This window comes from Protopterus annectens, chromosome 3.part0 (assembly GCF_019279795.1).
Source record: "Protopterus annectens isolate FY-2018-M chromosome 3.part0, PAN1.0, whole genome shotgun sequence".
Lineage (NCBI taxonomy): Eukaryota > Metazoa > Chordata > Ceratodontiformes > Protopteridae > Protopterus > Protopterus annectens.
Window position 1 is genome coordinate 486,150,971 of NC_056731.1, and position 22,642 is coordinate 486,173,612.

Below are 22,642 nucleotides of genomic sequence, written 5' to 3' on the forward strand. Positions count from 1 at the left end.
CACTGAAAAGGGGTCTTTGCTACTCGGACTGTTTCTGTAACTACAAGAAATAACTAATTAAATCAGATAGTTAACAAGATATCAATTCTTACTTACTGTTAAAGCCTGCAGCCTAAAAACAGTAAATTATAAAATTAGCTCCTCACTGACGACCTTAGAAGCATGGAATGAAGCTCAGTGGTTGATAACTCTGAAAGTAGCTGTGGAGTAAAACTGCGTGGATGTACCTGCAATGACAGTTAAAAGCTGTGCTTCAATGAAGTCATCAACCTTTGACTTTCTTCATATATGAAAAGCCTACTTCCTCAAAGGGCTTTGTGAACTTAACAATGAATCATACCTGTTATTTATTTATTTATTTGCAGCTGTTTAACCAGGATAGTCCATTGGGCCTGAAGAACCCATTTTCAATGGAGTCCTGGGGAGAAAAGCTCCTCATACAGATTACACAAAGATTAATATACACACATAGACTGCATGAAGATTACAGAGGTAAAACAGACTGATCAAAAGTATTTCAATCAAAGTTAATAATGTCAAAAGTATATATTTTTTTTCTTTCTTCTCTAGTAGGATTGAGGATAGGTAGTTAGATGCAGTAGGTAAGGAATTGCTAGATACTAGTAAGGAGTTGTATAATAGAAGCAAGCAAGAATTTGTCACCTGGGATGTGAGAGAAGGAAGGGAAAGAGTGTTGAAGTAAAGTGTAGGTTATGAGGGGTGGGAGCAGGAGCATTCCCATGTGGAAGTTAGATGAGAGTGGAGTGATTTTTTAAAGGATGGGAGGCTAGTAATGGTATGAATGGAGGTGGGGGAAGGGAGTTCCATAGGCGTGCTAGTGAGTATGTCAGGAGGTATTGTCCTGGGGAGTGGAGGGGTCTGTAAACTTTTATAAGGTTTTGATTGTTTGATCCGAGAAGTCTTTGAGTGAGGTGCATTTTAAAGGTAGTGGACAGGGAGGGACAGTGGGAAGGCTGGAAAATGAGTTTATGAGCATAGGTGAGCTGAGTATAGGAGAGGTAGTTTGGTAGCTCTAGCCAGTTGAGTTTGTGGAGAGACTCACAGTGATGGGTTGATGATTTGTTGCTAGTGGCAAATCTGGCTATTTTATTGTAACAAGAGGACAGTTTGGTTTTGAGAGATGATTGTAGGTTTGTTAGAAGAGGGGCTCCATAGAGAAGGGAGGGTAAGAGAAATGTAGTAGAGAGAGTAAGTTTAGTAGTTGAGGTGAGGAACTGATTGTGTCGGTAGAGCATACCAAGTTTTTGGTGTTTTTTTTTATGTTTAGTAGTAGATGGGAGTTGAATTTGAGCCTGCTATTGATTTGAACTCCTAGTAGTTTGGTTTCAGATACCAGCTCAAGAGGTGTTTTATTTTGGCTGGTGATGGAGAATAAATTTTGATCGAAGTTCTTAGTTTTAGAGGAGGTAAATATCATAAGTTTAGTTTTAGCAACATTGAGGGCTAGATGGTTGTCTTTCATCCACTGTTTTGTGGTGGAGAAGGCGTCTTGAGTTAGTTTTAAAAGAGTTGGGATGGATGGGGCAGCACAGATGATTTTGGAATCATCTGCATATTGGATAACGTTAGCAAGAGGGATAGAGTGGTAAAAGTCAGTAATGAAAATATTAAAGAGGAGGGGGCCCAGTATGGAACCTTGTGGGACACCTGTGGGGGTGATGAGGAAGGAGGAGGTGGCCTTTTTCCATTTGACAGCTTCTTGCCTATTGGAGAGATAGCTGGTAAACCATTTGAGGGTGAGAGGTTTAGGTTAGATAGTTTAGTAAGAAGTAGGTTATGAGAGATAGTGTCGAAGGCCTTAGAGAGATCGAGAAGGATTGTAGATACAGTGAAGCCAGAATCTCTAGCTTTATTCACAGTTTCAAGGAAGGAAAGGAGGGCAGTCATAGTACTATGATGGGGTCTGAATCCGTGTTGGGTAGGAGTTAATAGGTTGTTGTCCAAGAGATGGGGGAGGAGTTGAAGGTGGATACATTTCTCTAGGACTTTAGAAATGGGAGAGAGGATGGCGATGGGACGGAAATTGGAAATATTAGTATTATTTCCTCCTTTATGCAGGGGAATGATGTAAGCTTTTTTCCACATTTGAGGAACATGACCTTCTTGGATAGAGGGGTCGATTAGGATACTGATAGGGAGGGCAATGGCTTCGGCAGCTATGCTGAGGAAGTATGAGGGAATGTTATCAAGGGCATTGGTGCATGGTTTTAGTTTCTGCAGGAGTTTTCTTATAGTAGAAGTAGGAATAGGTTTAATGAAAAATGGTGGGGGTTGAGAGGGTGAGGAATGAGAGAAAGAAGTTGGAGGGGGAGATGGGTGAGGAGAAGTGGAGGTAGGAGGTGGATTGTTATTTGAAAAAGAAGAGGTAAGTGTGGAAATAGAGTCAGTGAAGAAAGAATTGAATTGGGTAGCAAGATCAGTGTCTTGTACATTTGGGGAGGGGTTAGGGTTTTCTGTAGTACCAGGTTTTAAGAGGGTAGTTATACCTCTCCAGAATGTTTGTGGGATGGTTTTATGGTTGCTTTGAAGTTGATGAAGTAGTTTTGATGGTCTGCTGAGATAAGCTTTTTAACTGAGTTAAGAAGAGTTTTGTATTCATTGAGGTTAGATGTAGATTTGTTCCTCTGGTATTGTATCCAGGCTTTATCTCTAAGTCACATGGTGGTTAGTGTACTTTTAGTTAACCAGGGGGTGGCTTTCCTTTTTATTCTTTTGGTTATTAAGGAAGCGTGATTATTTAGGAGATGTAGGAAGGTAGTATTAAAGTGAGTTATTGCATTTTCAAGTGGTAGAGTTTTTAGAGGGTACCAGTTAAGTGATTTAAGGGTGTCAGAGAAAGCTTCTGGGTTAAAGTTTCTATGGCATTGGGTAGTTAAGTAAGTATGAGTAACTAGTAAGGGAGAAGAACGACATCTAGTGAAGATGAGAAGGTGATCACTGAGGGAGTCAGGGAGGGTTCCACTGTCAGGATAGTTGTGGGGTTGGGAGACTAGAATGCAGTCTAAAATGTTGCCACTAGTGAAGTCTTTAGATGGCCTAGTTATGGAGTTGATGAGTTGAGAGTAGTTGTATAGGTTGATGTTGAGGGGGTGAGTAGGAGACTGAATGGAGGACCAATTAATATTGGTGTCTCCCATGATTATAGTTTCATTACAGATATTAGTTGATAGCCAGGAGAGGATTTCTTTTAGTATTGTTACGTTGTTGCCAGGGGGGAATGTAAAGAGAGGCTATGTATATAAATTTATGTTTGTTTAGCTGAAGATGAGCTAGTATTAATTCTGCATTAGCGAACTTTGGAATGTCTTTATTATAGGGTGTTATGCATAGGGAGGAAGAGTAGATTAGAGCCACTCCACCACCTTTTTTATGGGTTCTGTCTGTTCTGATGATAGAGTAATTAGGTGGTACTATCTCTTCATTTTTTTATATGAGGTTTTAGCCAGGTTTCAGAAATAACTAGGATGTCCGGTTTGTTATGGAGTAGCCAGGCATGGAGATTTGGAATTTTGTTAGCTAAGCTTTGTGCATTAAAAGATGCAAGTAGGATGGATTTATTTATTGAGGAGGAGGGGTTTGGGCCTGGGTTAGGGTGTATATCACCAGATAAAAGTATGGAAGTTAGAAGTTGAGTTAAGTAGTGGAGGTATTTGGATTGTTTTGATTGAGAGGTATAAGTTGAAAGATTAGTGGGAGATATGGAGAGTAGAGTGGTTGTTGAGGTTTTATGAGGGGGGAATAGTTTGAAATGAAAACATAGGTTGTTGTTGAAGGGATATAGTTCAGGGGAGATCGAGTTGAAGAAGTTGAACTGTGAAGTATGGAGAGGGCAGGTTGTGTGTAAGAGTGGTGAGTGGGAGATGAGATAAGGTTGAGTAAGATAGTAGATGTAGGTAAGGTTCAGAAGGATAAGATAAGGTTATAGAAAGATAAAGATAAGGTTCAGACCTGTGATAGTGCTGAAAGCTTGGTCTGGGTGAGATCTGCAGCCTTGTGTTTTCTTGTTGTATAAAAAGCTTTATTTTCTGAAAGGTCATTGTAACCGGAGCATTGAGACAATGACAATAACTAATTATATAATTTCTTTTTATTTTGCCACTGGAATAATTTTGATTGCTACAATGAATAACCCTAATTATTTTTATATATGCCATGCCTCCACTGTCTTTGTGAACATGTATTTACATACGTGTGTGTGTGTGTGTGTGTGTGTGTGTGTGTGTGTGTGTGTGTGTGTGTGTGTGTACATGCATGCGCATGCTCTGTTATTGTGACTACCAATCCATCTTTTTATACTGACCTTCTCAGAGTGAAAAATGAACTATGTCTAGCAGTTAGCAAAGAGGATTAAGGCTATGAGATGTTAACAGAAAATATAAAACGGTGCTATCAAGCTATTGAGCAAAGGTGGTGTGTGTTGAGATTCAGCTGTATAAGGTTAGTTGCAGTAGTTGGATATACTCAGTAGACTACAGATTTCCTTCTTTTGGTGTGTTTGTAATTTAGACATTTGCATCTGTAAGACATTTCTCTTTAAATGTGAGGGAGGGTGAATTTCTAACAGCTGTGAAAAGCTATTTAACCTTTAGGCAAAAATGCACTTTGTTTCTAACTGCTGTACCAATAAACTGTCCCTGATTATACGGAGCATCCCTGATTTTGACTCAGACTTTTGTCCTGGAACACACACATTTTGATTCTGTAATAAATCGAGGACTAGTCAGTCAATAGACACTTTTTAAGTGAATTAGAGCAATATTTAAAACTTTCCTCGGCATTGATCTATTGTCCTAGTTATTTTTGGAGTTGGCCAGAACTCTTAAGCAAAGACGTTGAGAGCTGTGCTGTCTGCTTAACACCACTAAGTCCCACTCTTAAGCAAAGACGTTGAGAGCTGTGCTGTCTGCTTAACACCACTAAGTCCTTTGCTGGCTATCAAAGACAGTAAAACCCTTCGCTTTCCTCCTTTCTTTCTTTTCCATTGCTTTTTTATGTAATTAGTCGGACATTGAGCAGGAAAAGCTCCATGCACTACAAAGAAATGACTGGGTCTCCAATCATAACCCTGTGTTATATGTTCTCAACATAAATGCCTAGATGAATTTCTTGACATCTATGTCTTAAACACATAATAAGCTGGTTATGATCAGAGAGCCAATCACAATCCCGTTTTGAGACACTAGTAATTCTGTAAGAGTTCTGATTGATCTACTGTCAGTGTTGAAAACTATTTGTACTCTTTATTTAGAATTTTCCTTTCTATCATACCTTTTTATGCTCATTTCTTATATCGTGCATTCCTTGTTTGTACATCATTAGTACATAGTGAAATACTGATGTTTTTTGTATTCTATATTTTCATAGGCAAAAAAATCGATCTGCTCACATTTGAGTACACTAGCAGATTTTTCCATAAAGATGTTTGACGTTCTTGATGAAATCAACTGTCTGTCATATAATGATTTTGTTCTCAGAGTTGGTAAGTTGTTGCTTTGTTTTTACTTTAATTATGACAGGAGATTGTATTATACTGGAAACATTGCAATATAATCTAAGGATAATTTGTATGCAGATTAAGATCTACTGCTACTTAAGTCACTTTTTCATTGGTGAGTCATACAATTATCCACTGGACAAATAACCAATATAGGATTAGGCAATGTATAGTCACTGTAAGATTGACCACTGAACTGAACCAATGTACAGTTAATCACTGTCTAATTAAACACTACTGCTTAACAAACCACTGTACAATTAGTCACCTTAGCATTAGGAAATCAAATCATATTAAAAGATGTAGCTCCTTAGTATTTGGTGGCGGTAATGCTCTGAAATGTACACCAAAATATATCTCGTCCTCAGTTTCTCATTATTTCATAAACCATTTAAAAGTATGACCTTTAAGGGATGGATAAATAAGACAGAGTAACAACAGTAATTACTGGAACTGATGGAAATACCATTTTGTTCTTATCAATACCAATGTAACAATTAAATTAAAATAATTTGGAAAAGTTTCTCCCTCTCTCACTCACTCACTCACTCTGTCTCTAAACACTCTGCTTGTGCTGTGCTGATGTGGTCATAAGGCAGAAATATGCATATCCTCAGCTATTGGGATTTGGCTTTATTGGCCTGAAACTGTCCATTAAAATGACAAAACAAGTCATGGGCATTCAGAATTGCCAATTAGCTGAAACACCTGATGTTCATAAGGGTCATTTGCATGTATCCCATGTGCCTCTGATACAAGAGGTTTGGGAGGTCACTCAGTGGAAGTTCTAGCTTTGTTGGAGTTTTCATTTTGTTTTTACTGATTGGTTTTTCAGTGCCATCACTTATTGTTTTAGTTTGTTGTTTGGGATATTTTTGCAGTGACCCTAATGATAGTGGACATCAGCTGGGTATAACAGCCCTGTGTTTCTTATTCTTAGTCAAACACTCTGCTTGTTCTGATGTTATAACAAGGCTAAAATATGCATATCCGCAGCTAGTGGGGTTTGGCTTTATTGGCCTGAAACTGTCCATTAAAATGACGGAACAAGTCATGGGCATTCAGAATTGCCAATTAGCTGAAACAACTGATGTTCATAAGGGTCTTTTGCATATATACCATGTGCCTCTGATACAAGAGGTTTCGGAGGTCAATCAGTGGAAGTTCTAGATTTGCTGGAGTTTTCATTTTGTTTTTACCATTTCATAAATAGGAAGAAAAAAAGAAGTATGGCAGTGCAGAATAAGACAAGATAATATAAACAGCAGCATTGTCTTTGCTATGATTCACAAGTATGGATATTTACATAGTTTTATTATTGGTGCCATTAGTGAACACTTCCAGAAAGGTATTATCTTCCTAGGAGACTGTCATCTGAAGACTATAGATTCTGGAGGAGAACCTTTAAGTAAAATGATCAAACAGCTTAACCTTGAAATAACCCACCAGACCCAATTTACAGTCAAACATTATTGATGTCAGTTTGTCTAGTAAAGCCCATCACTGAACTAGTAACGCCATACGTCCCAGCACCCTAAGTGACCATTGTCCAAGTTTTGTCCTCATGGTAATTTAGATATATAAAACTGACCCCTCAAAAGTCACATACCACCCTTTTCCAGAGGACAAGCTTTCATTCCTTGCCATCAACTATGTTTCGTTTGTTGCCCCCTTTACCAGCTTGACCTCACAGACATGTTGTCACTATTTGTCACTATTCATAAGAACCTTATCTTCTATCCAAAACTCCCTATTACTTTGAATCCACAGGAGAATAAAAGGACAGGTTTGTCCTTAGCTATCAATATACATTAAAAATGTAATGAAACAAGGGGATAATGTCTAGATTGTTTGAAAGTATGACTAGAACAATTGCAGTCTTCAACAAATGAATCTCATTTTGAGAAAACAAGCTAGAACAGCAACTAACTCAGCTAATCTGGCATCTTAACATACGAAGTGTAAACAACAAAGTACCCTACCTGCATGCCCTCCTTGACACACACACGGTTTTGACATTTTCTGCCTAACAGAGACATGGCTCAAACCAGCCACTAAAGATACTGAAATTATACCACAAGGCTAGAATATACTTAGACTTAACCGATCAAAACGAAAAGGTGGTGGAGTAGCAATTCTATTTAAAAATCACCTCAACATCTCTACCCTTCCAGCCTGTCCAACCCATGGTAGTAAAGTAGAAGCCATAATCTCTAAACTCCTATTAAATCCTAAAAAATCCCTCTACATCATCTGCATGTACATACCTCCAGGTGACAACATACCCATCTTAGAAGACTTTCTTAGTTGGGTTTCCACCAACTTCCCTCAAGAAACCATAATTCTCGGTGACTTTAATATTGATTGGAATACTATTAATACTGAAAATCCATCCTCTTGCATAAACCTAAATGGTTTTACCCAATCCATTACTTCTACTATAAGACTTAATAAGCCCAGTAAGAAAGAGAGTATCCTAGACTGGATACTCACAAACAAAGTCAGCATTATTTATAAAGTAGGAACTCTGCCAGATGACCTCAGTGACCACTGCTTAACTTATATTACAAGAGAAAAGACTGAGTGTCTAAACCCCCCTAATATAAGAAAAATACGCTCTACCAAACACTTAAAAATAGACCTATTTCAAAATGAACTCAAATCTTGTAATTGGAACCCCTTAAAATCACTTCCACTTAAAGATGCAGTATCATTCTTTAACTCCACTTTCCTGGCCATTCTTGACAAACATGCTCCAGAGCGTAGCATTAGAATGAAAGCTAATACAGCCCCTTGGCTCTCTCTTGAAACTAAAAAAACTAATGCTCTCTAGAAATAAGGTCTGGGTCAAATGGAGATGCCATAGAAACAGCTCTGATTTTCTCTACTTCTGCCAGCTTAGGAATCTTACCAAAAAAGCTATAATCACTGATAAAAGAAAATACTACTGTGAACTTCAAGAAACGAATTTCAATAAGCCTAAGCAATTCTGGTCATCAGTCAATAGACTCCTTTCACCAGGAACAACCAAAACTCCCTCCCCCCTTGATGCTGACCCTGACACCCCTCTCCTAACTGCAAATGCTTTTAACTCTTTCTTCTCCGAAACTATTCAATCTCTTGCGAGACAACTGAATACCAACAACTTCTATCCCCCAAAGAATCTAGTAGACTCTTCTTACAACTTTTCTCTACAACCTATCCCTACCTCCTTCATCTACAAACTAATTCACAAACTGAAACCTTGTACCTCCTCTGCTGACAAACTCCCTTCTCTTTATCTTCAAAAGGCTGCCAAAGAAATTGCTTACCCTATATCTATACTCATTAATAGGACAATCCAAGAGGGAACCATCCCTGATATCTGGAAAGTCTCTCATATTATCCCACTACACAAAGGTGGTAACTCTATTGACTACTCTAACTTTAGACCAATTGCTCTTCTGTCACCTCTAGGAAAAATCATGGAGAAATGTATTCATCAGCAACTTGTACAGCATCTCTCCTTACACAACATAGTAGCTAATTGTCAACACGGCTTTAGACCTCATCATAGCACCACCACTGCCCTTCTGTCCTTTGTAGACACCATCAATAAGAATCGTAACAATAACCTTCTCTCTTCTGTTCTATTCATTGACCTCTCCAAAGCCTTCGACATGGTCAACCATTCTTCCTTAATCCACATCCTTGAATCCCTCTCATTTGATAACCTTGCCATTAAATGGTTTAATTCTTATCTGAGTAACAGACAGCAAGCCGTTCTTTGGGATAACCACATCTCTTCATTACTGCCCATCTCCATCGGAGTCCCTCAAGGCTCTATTCTTGGTCCACTTCTTTTCTCCCTCTATATTAATGATCTTCAAACTGTAATCCCTCAAGCTACCTGTATTCAATACGCTGACGACTCTACTATCATATGTTCAGCTTCTTCCTCCTCAGATTTAATCTCACTAACTCAAAATATTTTTAACACAGTAGAAACATGGTTTACTAGACGGTACCTCCTTCTGAATGCTAAAAAAACCAAACTTCTCCTCTTCTCCCCTACCAATCGAACCTCTTCACCAAACTTCACCATCCTGTCTAACAACGCCACTGTCATCTCTCCTGACTCCACAACTAAACTGTTAGGTATAACCATTGATAATAATCTCACTTTTAATCAACACATCAACAACACCATCAAATCAGTTAACAGAAAAATAGGATCCTTATACCGTATTAAACCTTTTTTGACCCCATCTACCAGAGCTACTATTGCCCACTCCCATCTTTTATCCACTTTCTTTTATGCCTCACCAATCTTAACCAACCTAAACAAACTAGCTACCTGCTACAATAACATCGCCCGCTTCGCCACAAGTAACCCTTTCAGAACCCATCACTGTCATAACTTGAAACTTCTAGGCTGGCTTGAACTACAAAACTACCTTGCAACCTCACAACTCACTATTGCCCACAAAATACTACACCAACCTGATAACACCCCTATACTCTCACAACTCTTAGTCCCCTACAGCAATCTTACCTCCCTTCGATCCTCCTGTAAACTCTTGGCCAGTTCTATTAAGTCTAACAACTCAGCTGGCGATTCCTTATTCACTAATTCTGTAGGTAGAATTTGGAATCTCTTACCTAGGGAAATTACACAGATTACTTCCTTACCCCTCTTCAAACAAAAAATTAAAGTATACTTCCAAACCACTGGCTTTGTTCTTGTAGTACACCAGACTAACTTCTCCTCTCCTTATCTCCCTCCTTTCTCCTACTACTATGTTTATGTTAGTCAGTCTAGCTAATACCTTTTATCCTTTGACCCTTGAACTTCTTTCCTCTCTCTAACCTTCTCCTTTCTTTCTCTTCCCCCTCTTCTCTTTGCCTTCTCTGTCTCTTTCTTTCCCCTATCTTCTGCCTTACCTCCTCTTCCTCTCTTCTAACTTGTGTGACACCCCTCTTCCTTATTGTCCTTTGCACCCTAATCTCTCTCTATATTTTAATATGCTTTTTATTTTCTTTTTCCAAATTTATATCCTCTCTAATTGACTTTGTATTTTTGTCATTATACAATTGTATGGCTTGTCTATTTCTTGTTTTTCTTTTGAGGTTATCAATTAATTAGTTTTTTACTAACTTGTTATATTGTTGTATTCTTGTGTGGAGCTTTTCTCCCCGGGCCTCTACTGAAAATGGAAATATATCCAGCTAGACTAGCCCGGTCAACAAATGTAAAATAAAATAAATAAATAAATAATCACTATACCTAAGACCTAAGCACATAGCAGCTACAAGTAATCCAAAACTATTCCAGAAGAAACTAAAGCAGATAACTGGACAGTTTGCCCAAATTAGTCATCAAGGATACTACCAGTTCATTTACTCCTACATACATTTACCAGCCCTTCCTGAATAACACCTCTCAACTATATCTATACCATCTTGCTGAATATGCAACTGTTTCCACTTCACAGGAATCACTCTAAACAAAAGTAGCACCCTGCTCAAAAAAAACTCTCATTTAAATTCTTTTACATAACTTGACATTCATCCTATGTAAATGATTTCTGTCTACTTGATATATGTCTATCTTATCTCACCTATAATCTCATCACAAGTATCACCTTATTTTCTTTCTCAATATACTCTGTCCAGTCTTTTTACTGTCATCCTAATTACTTCATTGTACCCAAAGTCCTCACCTATACCATGCAGAGCTCTTAGCATACTAGAAATAGTGACAGTCACATCCATAGAAATTCATGATTATATATGTATAACACATGAAACAAAGGTATTTTCTCTACTATTTTTATGTACTACTTATGCTCCTTTGTATATGCCTTTTTATGTAAAAATTTGTGTATATATTATGTATAAATTCTGTTCTTTTGTTTATGGTGCTACTGAATAAGATTACAACCTGTGTCTTTTGTTACTTGTATCTTTTGGGGCTTTTCTCACTGGGCCACCGCTGAAAATGGGCCTGTGCCAGTCCAACTATCCTGGTAAACAAAAGTCAAATAAATAAATAATAAATTCTCATCACCAGCCCCTACTTTCCTTAGGAAAGCAGCTGATAAAATCAGCAAACCCCTTACCTTAATTTATAACCTGTTACAACTGTCACAACTGGAATTTTTCCATCAGCATTAAAAATACGCTGCCATCATCCCTGTCCCAAAAATACCCTTCTCCAAGTCCTATAAGGATCTCTGGACTATCCCCACTCTCTTGCTAAGAATCTTTCAGAAACTACTATACTAACAGTTAATGAAAAATAGAAACATCAGTGGTTACCAGATAGCCAGCATGTCTCAGAAACCCCGTCAGCATATCTATTGCATTACTCACTGCCACATATTCCACAGATAGCAATATCAATGTAGATTTTTTTTGTAGACATGGTAAGAACATTTAAAACAGTTTACTACTACCTAAAGGTTCAGTTCTGGTCAAAGCACTATTAAATGATTCACAAGCTATCACCAAAACAGAACATAGCATATCCACTCCAACAACCAGTTATCAACCAATAACACTATTTATACAGACTCAGTTCTAGGACCCCTGCTATTCTCACTATTCATTAATGACTTCCTAGCAGACCTTCTTTCATTAAATATAATGCTGTATGCATTTGATAGTCTCCTACTCCAAGTAAATAAATGCCCTTCCAACCTACAACCCCAACAACAATAATCCCGTAGCAATCTTTGTCACAGGACCAGCTATAATAAATTTCTCCTCACTCCAAAATCTTTCCTGCTACCACCTATTACTATCTCCTGACAATACAAATAAAACCATGCCCTTTGTCACTGTATATAAATACTTGGGTAAAACCCTGATCCCTGCTTCCTCTTTTGTAATCTTACTGACACAATAATTAAAGTTCTGTCTCAACTATAACTCTGTTAAAAGATTTCTGACATGCTCTCCCCAATAGCTGCAGTAGCATTGGCCAAAGATGTATTAAGTTCCTATGTTAGAATATGATCTACTCATATTAACATTTCATTCTGCCTATAATAGACATAGTAAGAAGAACAAATCAACAAATCTTACTTTTAATAATCTGAGATCTAACTTACGGTCTCACTGGCTTCCAGTTACTGAAAGATCAACCTGTTATTCAACGTACTAAAACAGATACTGCCCACTTTAAAAAGATTACTTCCCTTTAGGGATAAGCATTCTCACTTCAAAACTCTGAAGAATATATCACCCTTACTAAACCCCCTTTTAAAAAAAAAACTGAGGGTGGATATACTTTCTCCAGGATGGGCTCTACATTATGAAACAAACAGAAATAAGGTGTACAGAATCTCTGGATTTCAGAAAAGGTCTCTCATTATCACAATAATGCTGAAGACAAATACTTTAAAGACAATGGATAATACAAACATTTCTCTAATGCTCTTAGCCAGCCTAACAACTCCTCTTTGAAGTATTATTGTTGAAACATATATTTATTATAGTTAAAAAATTATTCTTAATGAAATCACTGTGTAATAGTTATTCTACTAATTTTATAAATACTCCTGGTTCTACTATCATTTTATTTGTAATGTTTGTTTTCTGAAAATAGTGTATAATTAGTATAATTTTATTATTTGTAAGTTGCTTATTTTTCTACACTGCCTGCATTTCTGTACCTGGGTCATGGATGAAAAGGATCTTTGGCCCATCTCACATACCTGTTTATTAAATAGTAAATAAATAAATATTTAACTTTTAGTATATTGATATTTTACAGCTTGACTGACATAATCCATATATATATATATATATATATATATATATATATATATATATATTTTTTGCTTATAAAATCATTTTGTGATTCCTTAAGTGTAGGCCAAGAAATGTAGTCTTTATAGTAGTATAGTGTTGTCTGATGTTTATATTCAGTTTTAATAGCAGTCATCTGATCTGGTCTTAGCCTTCTGTGGCTGTTTCAGGTACAGATTTTGTTTTTTAAAGAAGCAGGTCTGTTAGTACTTTAAAACATAGACAATGATCACCTAAAAGGAGTCTGTCATGTATAAGGTCACTAGTTTCATATCAAATGGGCCTCAAACAATTTCACTACAGATCCCATGTTGAAACCTATTCATACCAATGCATTAATCTAATTCCTTCTTAAGTTACTGACACTTTTGTATTGAGGGATGACGTTTATCCAAGATATGAGGAAGACATTGTAATGGATTAGTCCTGCAATCATGATTTCTAATGGAGATTTTACATTTGGTTATGTTTGCATTTGTTTTGACCTTCATCACAGTATATTCTTGTTCCAACATGGGTCATCTGTAGTCAAACTATATATTCAAAGATAGGTAGGCTGCTTCAAAGAGAATGAAGTTCTTTCATGACCTGGAATGTTAGGCACAGTTTACTTCAGAAAGTATTATAAGTCAGAAAACAAAGAAAGAGACCTAAATCTCATTGGAAAATTGAGTCTTTTAAGTCCATCAGTTCTTTTGAAGCTTTATACTGTTTCAAGAATAAATTCTGTTAAGGCCAGGGCTTGCAGTTATTGGACAAATCGGTGTATAAAGGAGAAACAAGACCTTTTTAGACTAATTGGGTATCTGCAGGGGTGGCTCGTGGTATAGGACTGCAGCCCTCCCACCTAAAAAACAAATGAAAATAAAGCTGAGAAACACAAAAACAGTCAACGTAAATTCCCGGAAGTCTGTGCATGTGCTGTAAAATACATGGGAACACACTCAGACTGCTTTCTCAGCAGTCTAGATAGGGAGAAAGGCATCTTGGCCCCAAGATGCCCAGCAGTCTGTGCGGTGGTGACATCATGGAATGGAGGCACTCTGGACTGCAGCAGCTGCAGGTTGGACCTATGAAACTTGGCATGGACCAATCTAGGCTATTGCTGGCAAGGAAGGTAGTTATCTGGACTGTTCGGCAGCCAGGAAATTAGTTATCTGGACTGTTTGGGATGGACTAATCGAGAGGGAGGGAATAGGCTTGTTGACAACGTAAGCAGTGTGTGTACTACTCGCGAGGGAATAGGCTCGTCGGCAAGGTGTGTGTGGAATGGAGGCACTCCGGACTGCAGCAGCTGCAGGCTGGACCTATGAAGCTCGGCTTGGACCAATCTAGGCTATTGGTGGCAAGGAAGATAGTTATCTGGACTGTTCAATGGCAAGGAAGGTAGTTATCTGGACTGTTCGGGATGGACTAATCACAAGGGAGGGAATAGGCTTGTCGGCAAGGTAAGCAGTGTGTGTACTACTCGCGAGGGAATAAGCTCATCGACAAGGTGTGTGTGTGTGTGTGTGTGTGTGTGTGTGTGTGTGTGTGTGTGTGTGTGTGAGTGTGTGAAATATCCCAGTTATTATATACTGGTGGCTAGAGCAAACTCATGGTGGTATGGTAGGGAATACCTCAGGCTTGAACCCCGTACCTTGTCTGCAGGTGTTAACTACCCACCACCATTTGTAAAAAATTTGCAGATTTTTGCCTCATATGTAATCTGTTCTGTTCCTCATAATATCTTTGGTTTCTAAATGCTGAAATGCTTAGTTATTTGATGGTCCAGTGGTAGCATTGTTGCCTCACAGCTACCGATTCTCAGGTTTGATTCTTGGGTGGAGTGCTTTCTGTGTGGGGTCAGCATCTTCTCCGTGGGTTTGCTGTTGTGTCCTCCCATGTTACAAAGACATGTGTCTGCACTCTGCATTATTTCTTCCTGGGCCTCTGCTGAAAATTGTTTTTTTGTTCCAAGTCAGACTGTCCTGGTTAACAAATGTTAAATAAAATTGACAGGCATTTGAATTTCAGACTTCAGGTTTCTGAATGTTTAATTCCTTACATATTTGATGGTGCAGTGGTAGCATTGTTGCCTTACAGCTATAGACTTTCTGGTTTGATTCTTGGTTGGGGTGTCTTCTATGTGGAGTCTGCATCTTCTCCGTGGGTTTGCTCTGATGTTCTGCCATTTTACAAAGACATGTGTCTGCAGTATTTCTCCCTGGTCCTCTGCTGAAAATTGTTTTTGTTCCATCAGAAGTAAAATTGACAGGCATTTGAATTTCAGACTTCATATTCGTCAGGAAATACATAGTAACACAAAACCTTTTATTCTAGCAATTTTCTAAGTTTATAAGATGAACATTTGAAATTTGTCCCTATTTTTGGGGCTGTATTCCCCAATTATTGGCTTCATCCAGGTTTTTTGTGCTAAGGTTGACAGCTATGGCAAGAAGTGAATATGTTTGAGGGCTGTATTCTCTCATTACTGGGTTTGTCCATGTATTTTGTGCTAAGAGGTTGACAGCTATGGTGAGAAATGAATTCTCTAAATGATAGCCATTTAAGTTTCAGTCTTCCTCTCTTTCACAAAGCAGCTGATATGGCGCAGTGGTATGTTGCCCTGACTGTTTTGCACAGGGACCTTGGCAGTAAAATGTGTTGTGGTAATACAGCAGTTTATTCTAGTAACTTTCCAAGATTATACAAGCAATGTTTAATGTGTCCCTGGTTTTTGGGCTTTTAACTCCCCCTCCCAATAAAGTTTGGCTTTTTTCAGATTTTTTGTGCTCCAAAGTTGAGATGCAGTTGAGTATTGAATATATTTTACAAGGAGCTGAGAGCTGTAGGGGAAGAGAAGATTTGTGCTTCTTATGCAGAGTCTGGTAGCATTTTTACTAGCACAGCAGGTTGTGCACTTGCTTTTGATGCAGAAGCCTGTGGGTTCTACTCCCACAAGGGGTGGATGTTGCCATACTGAGAAAGTTCTCTTTAGCAAAGATACTAACTATGAGCCTGTTATCAGTTTGCCATCCATTTCCTATTGCAATATTACTAGCTTATCATTTTTTTAATGTAATACAGGCAATTTATTCCTCAGGGGCAACAGACACTATTTTTCGATGAAACCATGAAATATAAAGGTGTTTGCTAGCAGCAACCTCTTCATTAGTTACAGATTTCTTTAATGTGGAATTATTTAGATGACTTACTTCAGAGATTGTGCATATTTACTGATAATGGTGGACTGTAGAAGTTTGAGTAGACTTTTATGATGGAAATGTTCTGAACTGGACAGTTTTGTCATTATTGGTGCATACATTTTGTTTCATTGTTTACTGGAAAAATGTTCTGAATTGGGCAGTTTTGTCATTATTGGTGCATGCATTTTGTTTCATTGTTTACTGGAAAAATGTTCAAAACAATAAATTTAAAACGCCCTCTAACAACTGTACTGTATTGTACAAGGAATATAATTTAGTACAATCAGGAAGGTGTATCAAAGAGCACATGTATGTTTCATGTGCAAGGGGCCTATGATTTGAAAATGGCACAAAGTTAATCTTTATCTGCCACTGGCAAAATGTATTTTCTTTGAATGTGGGTTTCAATGCTGTTTCAATGAATGTGAGTTTCAAGGGCAGAGAAGTTTTAATGCCAAGTCTGTTTTCCTTGTGAGACTGCATTGCTTTGTTTAGCAGATATCTTAGTGTTTGTGCTGTAAAATGCAAAATAAAACTTTCAAATGAAGTCCAAATCATCATAGAAGTAAAGCAGTATGCACATTAGTGTTTATGGTAAATGGAGTGAAATAGCCAAGTAATGGATCATTGGAATGGCTGCAGGGGGGAGGGCTCCATTCGACTATGATTTTGTGAGGGGGAAGGGCGGCAAACTCAAAAGACAGCCCCAGCTAAACTATACCTCACAACTGTCCAGATTTTCACAGAATGAATAGACTTTTGCTTCTTATTTCTGGTTTGTTCCTCATAAAATTTGTAGTTTTCTGGCAAATCATTTAGGAATTAAGTCACTAAATAATGACACACTGAGTTCCAGACTTCATAACCTTCAGAAAAATGCATGCTAAAGTAAGACTTGTTATTCTATCAACTCTCTCAGTTTATACAAGAGCAATTTTTAGTACTGTTTATATGTTCCCCCAATATATTTGGCTTTGTCCAGATTTATTGCATTAACAGGTTGAGAGGTACATGCAAATAAATTGCTTTATAGACTTAGGCATAGCTAAACCACTCAACTGTCCCCGATTTTGGCTCAAAATGTTGCTCTTCCCCTAATAATCCCTCCACAAAATAGCAATTTTGGAAGAAAACATGGAGGGTTTACAATTAAGAAATAACTGTAATAATCAGAGTTATAGATTACTTTTATTTCAGAAATGCATGTAGATTCTTTTATTTTGTCAGCTGCTCAAGTTAGCAGTACTAATATTAAAAAAGTGTCCCTTCTTTGACAGGTTCCCAGCTGTATTGTGTGGCTATTTTATATTTTTGCATCACATTTTTGGTCCATTTTTCAGAAAATTGTGTTTTTTTTTGGCAAATTAGTGGCAAATCATTAAAGACTGACGTTAGAAAATAATGACAGACATTTGAGTTTCAGATTTCATACCCTTCAGAAAATTCATACTAATGCAAGACCTACTGTTCTATTATCTTTCTAAGTTTATAAGAGCAATATTTAAAAATTGTCCTTATTTTTGGGCCTTTGTCCCACTTCTGTGTATGGCTTTGTCCAGATTTCTTGCTCTGAGGTTGAGAGGTATGACAAATGTGTCAGGGCCATCACAGTCAGCCAGAGACATTTCAAATTGTGACATACCTTTTGCACCCCACTCCCCTGTGTAGTGACTCTGGATGTGTCCAAGCAAGGCAAGGAGCAGTTATGCAGTGTAAATGTGCAGAGTATCCCCCCATCCAAGGCAGACACAAGTACTACAGTGGCTTTTCATCTGTCCTTGATTTTGCAGAATGGTCTGGTTTCTGTCATATTTTTCTACTGTTGATTTATGCTTATTACTCAAAGTGCCTGTTGCTCTGTGTTTAAGTAGCAATGCTTTAATGACCATCAGGTAAGCTTGTCTGAGATCGTAAGATGCAAGTAAGCTTTAATAAGCATACTGTTAAAGAATTGCCAACACTGAAAGCCTTTCTGTTGTTGCCATGCAGATAATACTTAACTAGATAATGTATAAGCCTTGGGTATTGCAATGCATATGACAGTATTTGTAATAAAAGACAGGATTATATTATTTTAAGAAGCTCATTACACTTGTTGGAGACTTCCTGTCATCTCTGAGGGCTTTACCCGTAAACTAAACAGAATGCCAATCATGTGTGGTCCATAACCTGTACAGTAATCCTTTAAGCAATGTATCTTGAGCTTGTTTCTTGTTTGCTTTTCATTTTTTACTTTGCTCATGTTTTCCCCATGAAACAAGTAGATAGTTGTCAGGCAGCAGGTCTTTTTTGGATAAGAAACATTTTTACAAGTGGGGGCATCACAGAGATTGCTACTTTCAGCATGTTACTTGGTACTTTAATAAAGCTGAATATAAATTATAATTAGAACTGCAGTGCAAGGAGAAGTGGTTTGAGTTGAGTGCTGCTTGTTTTTCTTATACTTGATTTTGACTGGCATTCCAGTAATGTATTTAAAAAGTAATTTATTTTTTCATGCCTCACAACCTTTTTGTTTCCATCTAGATATGAAGTAAGCTGTCATGCAGCCAGTGCATTGAAATATTTTTATTCTTCTACACTTTTTTTGTCTTGATTGGACTCTCATAATGACGGTTTGGCACCCAGGGCAGCGTATTTAATTAAAGTTAGTTTTTGTGGTTTTGAGCATAGCCCCTCCCATTTCTAGTTGGCCACACCCCTTTCCATTGACCCCCCCACCCATTCAGCTGTCTCCTGCAGCCCCCCCCTTTCATTTGAAGTCACCAGCCGCCACTGGGTATCTGCTTGAAAATAACATAAGCTGTACAGAATATCTTTCTTACTAATGTGGTGACTTGCTGTTCAAAAGAAAGATTCCTATCTTTGAATGTACCAAAGTACTTTACAATGAGACAAAAGCAAAGTTATTTTATTATAATACCATGGAGGAATTGTTTCCCAAATATAACTATGCTGCATTTGTTGCACTGAAGCACAGATTACTGATTTTACATTTGATCTTACATCCAGCCTCCACTGTAGTACTAACATGTATGTTGAGAACAGGACAATTGTACAGAGTTTGTAGTCATCATCAAACAGGAGAAAAAAAAAGGTAAAAAAACTAGAGGATCAACATCTTTTCAACCGTCTTGTGATTTATAATGGTTTGGACAATTAGTGACATATCTGTATAACATGAGCTTTTCCAGAGGCTGAGCCAGCAATGCAGTCAAGTACACAAATGTCTCATGCAATTTCTTTATTTGCAGTGTGCCGTTGTGTACATGTGTTAGTTTTTTTGTATTTGAGCATTGAGATGGCTGTGACAATTTAGTCTTAGCTGGTAAGTAGAGTTTCAAAGCCTGGATAGTGTAGTACAGATACTATGTATGTTGGCTTGTCAAAATGTATTTGAAAGGAGGTTGAAAGTACTGCACGGTTTTGATTATACTGTAGTATTTTCCTGGTTAGCACTACAGTCCTAAGAACTGTCCTTAATTTTCCTTGTATAGCTATGAAACACTTTACAATTATATTCGGTCTTTATAGAAATTTGGAGTTTGTGGTATTCCTTTGATAGTTGTATGGCTTTTTTTTTTATTCTTTTTTGGATACACTGTGTCCAGTTGATTATTTTGCTGAAGGGATTTGTAAATAGCAGGAATATGGTGTTATCTTTTTGTGGGATAGCTTGATTATTTTATTCCACCCATGTTATGCTAATGGATTCCTTCTGTATTTATAATGAATGGGAACATACCTTGGGAGTGAAATAAAATGTAGAAACTTCAGAAACAGACAACTGTAGTGCCTGTACTACTTTGATTATGCTCTGAATATGGGGAAAAAGACAATTTTCTTAAGCACCTTTCAGTGCTGTTAGACAATCTCAAACTAGACCACAAACACTGACCCACCTTAGAATGGCACTGAGAAGCTAAACTAGCTTTAAAAGTTGTAGAACACGGTGCAGAGCCAAGATGCCCAACTGTTAACAGATTTTCAGAGCTCTTCAAAATCAGATGTTTAGACAGGAAACCATGTTCAATAATAGCCTCGCATCAGGCTTTGTGCCCACTGAATGACGCTCAGCAACAGTTATCCCACTTCACAAAGGGGGAGCTACCAATGATCCTGGGAACTATCGACCTATTAGCCTGACGAGCCTGATCTGCAAAGCCATGGAACTCATAAACAAAGACATTGGTAACCTCCAAACTCTGAATCCCACCCAGTTCGTGTTTGTGAAAGGCAGATCATGCCTCCTGAACCTGATCGACTTCTTTGAGGCAGTCACCAAAGCCGTGGATGAGGGTAAGGTGGTTCACACAGCCAATCTTGACCTCGCCAAGGCTTTCGACACCATCCCCCATTCTGGAATTATAACTAAACTCACTAAACTAGGTATAAATCCCTACGTCACAAGATGGGTTGCCAACTGGCTCACTGACAGAACCCACATTGTAAAAGTGACTCCAAATCTGACCTCAAGGCAGTGACAAGTGGAGTGTCATAGGGTTCCGTCCTGGGACCTCTCCTGTTTGGTATCTACTTCTCTGAAGTACAGGCTAATGAAGTTCGCAGATGACTGCAAACTAGGAGCCATAGTCAAGTCCCCAAATGATGTGGACATCCTACAGAAGGGCCTCACTGAGACAGATGCCTGGTGTCAGAGCCATGGCCTCAAGCTCAATGCCAAAAAGTGCAGTGTCATCCCCATTGGTAAAAACTCTACCCATGAACTACCACATAGGCAGCAATCTACTTAACACTGAATGCGTGATAAGAGACCTTGGGACCCAGGTGGACAGTAGTCTCTCCTTTGATAGTCACATCACCACAGTAGTCAGGAAGTCCTTCCACGTGGCACACCTCATCATAAAAGGGTTCTCATCCAGGAAAAAAGAGGTCATTGTTCCCTTCTACTCGTCACTCATTAGACCCATTATAGAGTACAACGCCCCTTTTGGAATGTACTTCAGAAGACATCTGCAGCAGCTGGGAAGGCCACAGAAGTACCTCACAAAGAGGATTACTGGCCTCAAACAAATGCCCTACACTGACCGCCTCAAAAAACTCCAGCTTTACTCTGTAGCATATCACCTACTCCCAGGTGATCTCTGCCTAACATATAAAGCTATGTCAAACCCAGAGCTGATGGACATGCTACACCTAAAGAAATCCCAATCCCTCCAAGCTACATGCCCTTGGGACCTAAACCTTGTCACCACAATAAACAGGACACACTGGAGGGATAGATTCCTGTCCCAGAGACTTCCTATACTCTGGAACAAGCTACCCATCTATGTCAAGCAAAGTTCTTCATTAGCACTCCAAGAAAAATCTTGATGAGTGGATGGGAAATAGGAAATACACCCCGGGGATCACTTCTGTGTCTCTGCTGGACAGTGGAGCAAACCAAAAAGACACGCAAGGTAGATCCAGTGCAAGGCTCAAACCAAATGTCAAAACGCACAAAACAAGCCAGCACAAAGGTTAAGGCAAGCAGAAAACTACTTTTATTGTGGCGTACTTGAAACACAAAATAAAAAAACAAAGAAACTGCAAACCGGTTTCGGCCAATATAATGGCCTTCTTCAGTGCAGAAAGAAAAAGTTAGAATGATGCATACTGATGTTCCTTATATACTGAGAAATTTAAAGGGATATGTAACCAAAAAAGAAATTTTTTTATATGAACAATTCATAAAAACAGAAAATAGTGACAAAAATCTAAATAAAGAATATAATAATATTACATTAATATTGATCACATTAATCCCCAGTGGAATTGGGAAAATAAGCTCAGTTCAAACCCTGAAATACAACAATACATATATATGTATAAATATATAATATCAGCATACAGCTTTATCCACATTCATTTAGCCCAGGTTTGAACAAAGCACCCAGTTTTGTGATCCATAATGCTTCCATGTTATTGAGCTTTTCATGCCAGCCTGCCTTGGTCATCCTCGGCAGCTGAATCCTATCAATGATTGTAAATTGAAATTGGGCAGTTTGGTGAATCAAAGTATGCTTATATAGGGCATTTGTTAATTTTTTAGTTCTGATAGCACTGAGATGCTCACTTATGCGAAATCTTAGTGGACGAGAGGTTTGGCCAACATAAAATGAAGTACATGTACAGGTGGCCAAAT

At 38.1% G+C, this 22,642-nt stretch overlaps 1 protein-coding gene across 2 annotated transcripts in view; it reads left to right on the forward strand.

The window, feature by feature from the left end:
• LOC122796441 (adenylate cyclase type 1-like) overlaps positions 1-22,642 on the forward strand; it is a 1,016,273-nt gene that overhangs the window by 755,127 nt on the left and 238,504 nt on the right. For both annotated transcript variants that reach the window (XM_044064913.1, XM_044064914.1), the window contains one exon: positions 5,386-5,500. In XM_044064913.1, the coding sequence (XP_043920848.1) occupies positions 5,386-5,500 (115 nt within the window). The remainder of the gene's footprint in view (positions 1-5,385; positions 5,501-22,642) is intronic.